The sequence below is a fragment of the Octopus bimaculoides genome, chromosome 18 (assembly GCF_001194135.2).
Source record: "Octopus bimaculoides isolate UCB-OBI-ISO-001 chromosome 18, ASM119413v2, whole genome shotgun sequence".
Classification (NCBI taxonomy): domain Eukaryota; kingdom Metazoa; phylum Mollusca; class Cephalopoda; order Octopoda; family Octopodidae; genus Octopus; species Octopus bimaculoides.
In genome coordinates, this window is record NC_068998.1 from 27,570,180 (window position 1) to 27,579,429 (window position 9,250).

The following is a 9,250-nucleotide window of genomic DNA, read 5'->3' on the forward strand; positions in this document are numbered from 1 at the left end:
TATATATATATAAAATAAAATAAAAACAATTATCACTTTTCAACAATTAAGTCCACTTAAATCTGGTGAAAATTGAGAAGTATGTCATCCTTCAAATCAAATTCTTTAAATTCCACAAATCTGACAATCAGTTCAAAGCCATACTATTACTATTACATCATCTCTATGGTGCAACTAATCAGAAACTTTGTTGGTAAGCTAAAAAAACTCAAAACTAAATCAATGTAAGACCTAAATGTATGTTCCAAAAACTACTAGAAAGAAGAATTAAGACTTTCAATAAAATATATCTCCTTGAATTATCAGATACACAAAAATGTCAAAAACATAAAAATGCAAGCCAGAATATCTAATTTAACATGAATAATTATCATCATCACAAAATGAAAGTTTTTACTGTATTTTCCAGCATACAACTTCAATTTTTTGGAACAAAATCTACAACTAAAAAAGAGATCGGCTGATTTATATACCAAGACAACTTTGGGGGACCAAAAATTCCATGAGAAATGCAGCTGGATTTGTGAACATAATGACACAATATTTGAATGCTTACACTGTATATGGTGTTGGCTTGTATGCTGGAAAATATGGTACTAATGTTATCTACAGCCAACACAGTGTTCACCAAAGTGTTGTAACCCTTTGAGATAGTGTTTTTTAACCTGGGTTATCTTCAAGACTCTCCCTTCCCCTCCCACATGAGGTGACATAAGCTAACAAAGAAACAGCAAATGTCAAAATGTGTTGTATGTTTAGAAAGGACATGATTTTGCTTTAAAATCAAATATTCAAATCAAATACAATTTTTATATTTTAAACACATTTTTTAAAAACTCTGCATCAGGATTAGAATATCAGTATGACATTGGGTTAACAGTGAGGTGAAACATTAACTGATGGTATGCCTATATCCAGTATTCACAATTTGCTTCTTTCAGGTATAAATTAGGAAACAGAGCTGCTGCTGTTAATATTTCCTTCCTGATAATCATTTTAAAATGGTTCAGCACAGTAGTACAACTATTATCTAAGAAGCGAAGTAGATTATTAATATGTAAAAAGAGAAGGCTTGAAACTCTACGAGGGTCAGCTAAAAGGTTCATAAGCTGACCAAGATACTCTCATGAAATGTAACCAAATGAGGTTTATTTTTCAACATAGTACCCTCCTTGCAGTCCATACATTCTTCCATCAGTGTTTCAGTGTTTGGATCCCATTGATGAAGAAGCTTTCATCCTGTTGCTCAAACAAAATCATGAACAGCAGATATGACATCATCACTATGATACTAGTTTGTAGCCAAATGTTTTTGCCTGTTGAGGAATAAATGATAGTCAGATGGGGTGAAATTAGGAGAAAAGGGAAGGTGATCAAGGAGTTCAAAGCCACAGTCATTGAAACTAAGGACTTGTGTGCTGGAGCATTGTCCTGATGAAATAAGACCCTGTTTGTCAGTCTTCCTGGGCATCTGGTTTTGATAGCCTTTCGTAACTGCCTCAGCAAGTTGGCAAAGTACTCTCCATTGATGGTGTGGCCCTTTTCAAGATAGTCAATAAACATAATGCCTTTTGCATCCCCAAAAAACTGAGGCCATCACCTTCCCTGCAAATGAAACCACCTTGGCCTTCTTTGGAATAAGTGAGGAGGGATGTTTCCACTGCATGGATTGTTCCTCGTCTCTGGCTCAAAGTGATGAACCCAACACTTATCCTGGCTTAGGAAACATTCAGGGAAACCAGCTGGATCTGCTCAACGTCAGATTTTTCCGTGATGTCATCAACTTGGTGCGCTTTTGATAAGGTGTCAGAAGATGTGGCACCTACTGAGCAGAAACTGTCATCATACCAAGTCCATTGTGCAGAATATTCTCAACTCTCTCATGGAATATGCTAATAGCATCAGTTATTTTCTATTTATAGTCAATTGCCCACCATCCATCACTATGTGGCGAACATGATCAATGTTTTCTTCAGTGGTGGCAGTTACAGGATGTCCAGACCATGGGTCATGTTCAAAACTCTCTTCTCCCCTCTTAAATGCAGCTGCCCACTTTTACACTGCTGTTAAACCTGGAGATCCCCTAATGTAGCAACCATGTCAGCATGAATATTCTTGGAGACTAAACCCTTTTTATGCAGGTAATTGATGACATCATGATACCAAATTTTATCCATTTTCAAGAGAAGTTGATACAAGTTAGATTTAAAGTGTTCTTTGAACATTCAGATTTGAGTTTACCTGGAAAGAAACAATGCAGCTATTAATAAGAAGAGTTGAAATTAATGCATGCCGGATTTCACAGCTCTAACATCACTCTTCATAGTCAGCCTATGAGCTTTTCAGCTCACCTTTGTATTTGTCAAACCTCCAAACTGCAAATTAGAAAATCTCATGAAGCTGTCACTTATTTTCTGTCATTAAACAATGTCATTGGAAAATGATTTCTTGAAAAATTTTAAAGGTAGCCAGATACTGATACATATGTTTGATTAGTTAACGTAAGTCTAATAATTTAAAATTTTAATTGTAATGTTACTCTTTACTATATATATATATATATATATATATATTCAAGACAGGCTGCTCCTGAGAGTTCCTGTATGCTGATGACCTTGCTCTAATAGCCAAGTCACTGCCAAAACTAGAGACGAAGTTTAGGGTGCAGAAGCAAGGTCTAGAATCGAAGGGTCTTAGGATTAACCTAGCAAAAACCAAAGTCTTAGTAAGCAGGAAGGCTGACAAATCACCCCTCCAGGTAGATGGCCCTGCTTGATTTGTAGGTGTGGATAGAAACCCCATATGACGTACCAGGTGTAAGCTATGGGCACATAAGAGGTGCAGCAATATCAAAGGAAGGTTAACTAGGAAGGTAGTTTTTGTATGTGGCAGATGCACAGAGGCAAAAAACACTAAAGATATACAGAAAACAGATTCCATCACATGCCAGGGGGAAAACTACAAGTAGTTGATAGCTCTTGCTACCTAGGCAACCAAATCTGTAGTGGGGATGATTATTCTGAAAGTGTAGCAGCTAGAATAAGAATAACTTCAGCAAAGTTCAAGGAGCTCCTACTGCTGCTGGAAACTAAGGGCCTCTTGCTCAAGAGATGCAGTGAAACATGGGCCATGACTGCTGAGGACATGCATAGGCTTGAAAGAAATGAAGCTAGTATGATCCGCTGGATGTGTAATGTCAGTGTGCATACACGACAGAGTGTAAGCGCATTGAGAGAAAAGTTGGACATACGAAGCATCAAATGTGGTGTGCAAGAGAGAGACAACTGGTATGGCCATGTGTTACGTATGGATGACAACAGCTGTGTGAGGAAGTGCCACACTCCAACTGTGGAAGGAACCTGTGGAAGAGGTAGACCCAGGAAGACATGGAATTAAGTGGTGAAGCATGACCTTCAAACGTTGAGCCTCACAGAGGCAATGAGAGGAGACCAAGACTTTTGGAGATATACTGTGATTGAGAAGACCCAAAAACTAAAGTGAGATCGCAGCCATGGTCAATGCCAGTGTTGCATGTCAGGCCCATTTAAAAGTACCCTTGATGTGTTGGGCGATATATGCTTGAGAAGACCTGTTGAGTCAAACCAAAACGTAGCTGTGACCAGTGCCCCCTGACTGGCTCCTGTTCCAATGGTATATAAAAAGCACCATCCGAACGTGGTTGATGCCAGGGCCACCTGACTGGCTCCTGTGCTAGTGGCACGTAAAAAGCATCATCCGAATGTGGCCAATGCCAGTGACCCCTGACTGGCTCCCACACTGGTAGCATGTAAAAAGCACTATCCAAACGTAATCAATGCCAGTGCCACCTGACTGTCTCCTGTGCCGGTGGCATGTAAAAAGCACCCACTACATTTTTGGAGTGATTGGCATAAGGAAGGGCATCCAGCTGCAGAAACATTACAAGATCAGATTGGAGCCCGGTGTAACTGCTGGCTTTCCAAACCTCAGTCAAACCGTCCAACACATGCCAGCATGGAAAACGGACATTAAACAATGATGATGATGACATATTGATATGTAATTTTAAGATCCAAGGATCTAGGTGTAGGAAGTTAGTAATCTTCAAGCAGTTCATAGTAGGTAGAAAGAAACAACTTTCAGGAACAATAATAGTTTATTGGTGTAGAAGGTTGTAGGTTTTTCTTATATCAAAGTTTGATAACCTGTAAAAAGTTATTTTACAGTTCACAGTTAGTATTTTGGGTTGCTATGAATGCAAATTAAAATCGAAAGAGAGGAAATGGGGCAGGTAAAATCCAGGCTCCATATGTTTCCTAGCTAGCAGAACCTGAGAAGTAATAATTACTCAACAAGGAGTACTCCACTAGCTACTCATCAGGTCAAGGGATTCTGAGTTAACTTGCAGGAGATGTGATTTAAAATGTTAAATCTTCATTTAACTAAGGTATCTTCAACTTGATGAGTAGCTAGGAAACATGTGTAGCCTGGATTTTACCCGCATCTCTCAATTTGGATATATATACATATATACATACACACGTTTATGTAGTTGTTTTACAATATTCCTATTGTGAAATCTTGTGTTGAAACAGGTATTGTTATATTTGAGGATGGTCATGTTTTTGCCAGTTATTCACTTCACTTCAACTTCATTACTATTATTAATATTTTAGTGTCTTTTGTCTAAGCTCTTTCATCACACATCCTGGACTAAATAGAACTGGAGGAGACACGTGAGATGAAGAGTCACTGGAAAGGTTACAAGAGGTTTGATGAAAGAGTATAGACAAAGGATATTAAAATAATAAAGCTGAAGTGAAAACCAACTTATATAATGCATGTGTTTAATTGGCAAAAATATGACCATTCCCAAATATAACAATATAGATGTATATATTATCAGCTCATCAAAGGTGATGACAGCATCAATCCAAGACATTCATCCACCTCTACCTCCAGCATATTGTTTCTCATGGGAGCAGACAACATGGCCGACAAGACCAATACAAGATAGGCAGATCCTGTGGCACTGAGGGCACCAAACAATAGGGGGACGATGATGATGATGTCTCATCCTCTCTTCATACAGTCTCTTGCATTTGGTTTCAAAGCGCTCTACTCCAGCAACACACACAGACCCTCATACCTTCTGGTTAACAGCCAGAAGTTCCAATCAATTGGGAGGGACACTGCATAAAAATAAAACTGCTTGAGATGATTATCAAAACGAAGTTTTGGACATCCATGAAGCCTATCTCCAGTCTCGATCTCACTGAAGAGGACTGTCCTTGGGAGCCAGTGACCTGGCATCTGAATCACATGGCTAACCCAGCAGAGAATATGACGAAGGATACAGGCCTCAGTACTATAGCTCTCAGCCCTCAGGAGGATTTCAGTATGAGGCACCTTGTTCTTCCACACGAGACCAAGGATATTTTGGAGTGATCTGATATGGAACATTTCCAGTTGTCTGATCTAGCACCGATAAAGGGTCCAGCACACAGACCCATACAAGAGGTTGGAGACACAGACTGCTTGATTAACAAAGATTTTTGGACTCGCTCTAAGGTTCTTGTTTTGAAAGACTAGTTCACTAAGTCTCCGTGCAGTATCTCCTCATCAAGGAGTTCAGTGTCAGAGATTGTGCTTCTAAGATAGCAGGAGTCTGCTTGCAGTAGAGGAGCATCATCAATAAGAATGGGCTGAGTACGGGAAAGCTGAGTGGAGAACAAAATCTAAATCTTTGTAGACACAGGGAGCTCTAATTCACACGAATATCAAAATAGGAGCACATGCTGCATAGATAGTATAGAAAACAGGGACAATGCTGATTGAATTTTGCCTCATTTAAAAAAAGAAAAAAACATAAGTAAAGGGTATTTGTAAGATGTCAGCTGATGAAAAGCAGTGGGTGTTGCGATACAGAAGGTTGAGAACCACTGCCGTAGTCTATGAAAGGTTAATATAACTATCCTAATTAGTCCCCAACCAGTTAGGCTGAAGCAACATTTCAAATCTCAATAAAGGTCTGCTCCGTCAGAACAGACCCGTGGTTAAATAACAACGCAATACAATAAACATCAAATTAATATAACTTCTGTAAAAATACAATGACGATTTGTCATTCAGAAATATAATTTTAATGTTAGTGCTCCATGAAAAGGAAAAATAATCTTAGCCTCGAACATAGGTATTCTTTTTGAAGACTCGATGACTGGTTCTATTATACATAACAACAGTAACAACAACAATAATCATCCTTTCTACTAAAGGCACAAGGCCTGTAATTTTGGGGGAAGGGACTAGTCGATTATGTAGACCCCAGTGTTTTACTGGTATTTAATTTGTCGACCTCAGCGGAATTTGAACTCAGAACGTAAGGACGGATGAAATGCCACTAATAATAATAAGGCCGGATATAGTAACCTTTAGAAGGGACAAACAAGAGTGTCTAATAATCGACGAGGCAGTGCCAGAAGATCAACATATCATGATGAAAGAAAAGGTCGACAGATATGGAGACCTGAGAAGTGAGATCGCCAATATGTGGCAGTTGCGAGAGTCAAACATAGAGGTTGTTCCTGTTGTCATCGGAGCCTTTTAATTGCACGTTAAGGTGTTTTTATTGAACTGATTTTCGCTATAGCTGGCCATAGTCTCCGTGAATTCTAATTATATTACATCATATAAATATGCTGCTCTAAGTAATTTTATTTATCAAACTTTGGCTGATAATGACGAGTATCTGTAAGTTTTCTTCCTTCTTAAGTTTACATGTGTTAACAAAACAACTGGTGACTAGTCTTTTTCTCATCATAGAAAAATTAAGGTATGGTTATGAATGCAAAAAAAAAACCAAAAAAAAAACGTTACGGTGTGCTACCGAATCATTGTACTTGTGCTAGATATTGAGATGAAGGATATATTTATCTTAAACACGAATTATCCATGGGAAATATGAACAGGTCACGATTGGTGAATTGGCTGGTTTAACAGTCCTGTCATAGTTGCCAAAACCTAAAATCTCTACACAATGTCTATAATAGTGGCCATCATCATCATTGATAAGGAGGTGACTTTTCAGTTAATATGGTCAAATGACATCATGAATGAGTTAAGTTAATTGATACTGGATAACAAGATGACATCTACGCTGCCATAGCTTGGTAAACGAAATATGGCCTAATGCTGCAAGATGGAATAAAATTTCAGTTCGACTTCAAAGAGTCGAATAGTGTTTGAGTCGGTAAAAATTGTATTTAATGGTATAAAAAGTTATTTAAGTTGGCTTGTCATTATGAGGTGAAGTTCCCGGTGTTTCAAACAGACATCTTTCCGCGGAGAAAAAAAAAGAAAAGGTGCGTCCTTTCAGAATAGAACAGAAAGCGAAAAAGGAGAAATACTAGTTTCCACATAATTTAGTTGACAATGTAAATATGACATAAAAATCAATGGTCAGCTGAGAAAGTTAAGTGTGTAACAGCTGACACTGTCAAGATTAAGTAGTCGTGTCACAACTTTCATATCAAAATATTAAGGGATTATGAATGTATTTGATATCAGATTTTCTTCTCGAAGATAATTAAAGAATACTTCGATTCCGTCTGTCATAAAAAAAATTAACATCTAAGCTAGATTTTATTATTATATGGAATTTGAAACAGCCAATATATTTTGCCAGATGAAAACACGGATAATAAAAAGTATTTATATATTATACTATTGTCTTTTTTCACAGTTATCGTCACAAGCTATTTGATAAGCATGAGGGGAAAATTAATATTACATCGTTTGGTAATAGGTCAAGTAACTGTACATTTTTATCATTACATACGTCTGAGACAAATGTAATCTCTCTCTGATCAGTGGACATTCAGAAGAGCTATCACTACTTCACAGAGAAGAAAAAAGAAAAAGGGTTATTCCCTTCTGTGAAATAATAAGGTGTCTAAAACATTTAATTTTTACATCCTTCCCCCATTTCGTGCCCTTTTCTGACATCCTTTTACTATTACACCCGTGTCACGAGATGGATTTAATAGTTTTTTAAAAAAATACCCAAGTTTTACGCTTTAAATCATGCAACTACAGAGCCCTTGTTTTTTGTTTCTTTTTGTCCTGGGAAATTTAGAAGGGGTTGTTATGATAGTAAACACACTTTATCGTGTTAAGGGGGCGAGGTTCTTGTGCCAGCATCATGTGTACTCTCGATATACTGAACAACAATGAAATGATGTTGAGCATGAGGACAAATGCTTCAAAAAATGTTATAATTAAGAAAACTTCCTTAAACAATTTCTTTTTCATCGAAACCTAAGTGGACATTAGAGGTGGTGGTATGAATGCGTGTGACAGATGGTCAGTTGTTGAAGGTGAGAATGACGACTGTGTATATGTGTGTTTATATATACAAATATCAAAATTACATGACATACCTGAACAAAACAAAGGCGCGGTTTCTGATTGAACGACAGGCATTAACACATTGGGTTGCTCTGGTGGGTTAAGAGTAAGTCCTCCATTTGCTGGCATAAGCAGTAAAGGCGGAGGAGTAGCTTCTTTGCGGCTTCGGTCCGCCATTGCTTTTAACCACGTCACATAACCGGAAGCGGAATTAGAAATGTTTAGTCGGGATTTCAATTGTCATTTGACGTGTTGAGTGATCATGATCTTTCCGAAATTTTGTCAATGTGCAGCTGTTATTTAATTAGAGTATGTAATTGGTTTGATAAGCAATTGTTGAAATTATAAAGTCATTTCAAGTTGAAAAATCTCTGGGATACTCAACTAAAAATCCTAAATTCGCACTATCAGTTTGTGCTTATATATCTTTTTACAACAGACTGAGGCACGTAATTGAGACAGTCCCCTAATCTTTATTGAGGTGGTAATGATGGTGAGGAGGGTGGGTCACTCTGCCCTCACGATGTGCTCCACCCCAATGAGTGATTGTTTAAATCCAAAACGGTATTGTCTAGAAAACAGCTACAATCCTTATTTAGTACACTGAGCTAAGATCACCGTAAGTTTTATTAAAGAAATAAATAAAAGAATTCGACTGACCAAACAATTATTTTAACTGTTTAGTCAGAAGGAGGAGGAGCGGCGCCTATGACCCTTTTCCGAGCTTCTGAATACAGTGAGGAGCAAGAAGTAAGTTATTCTCAGAGAGGGAACTGGGCCGAATACCTGCAACAGCTAAAAGCTACCAACATCCAGATGGTGATGTGAAACCAGGCAACTGAACAGTCCAACCAGCCAAGAGCAG

The 9,250-nt window shown here is 37.9% G+C and overlaps 1 protein-coding gene across 3 annotated transcripts in view; it reads right to left on the minus strand.

Moving 5' to 3' along the window:
• Positions 1-8,594, minus strand: part of LOC106876439 (phospholipase DDHD2) — a 64,816-nt gene extending 56,222 nt beyond the window's left edge. For 2 of the 3 annotated variants that reach the window (XM_052974487.1, XM_014924984.2), the window contains exon 1: positions 8,418-8,594. In XM_052974487.1, the coding sequence (XP_052830447.1) occupies positions 8,418-8,562 (145 nt within the window). In that variant the 5' untranslated portion in view covers positions 8,563-8,594. The remainder of the gene's footprint in view (positions 1-8,417) is intronic. The other variant, XM_052974486.1, reaches the window with a different exon arrangement.
• Positions 8,595-9,250: the final 656 nt, after the last annotated feature.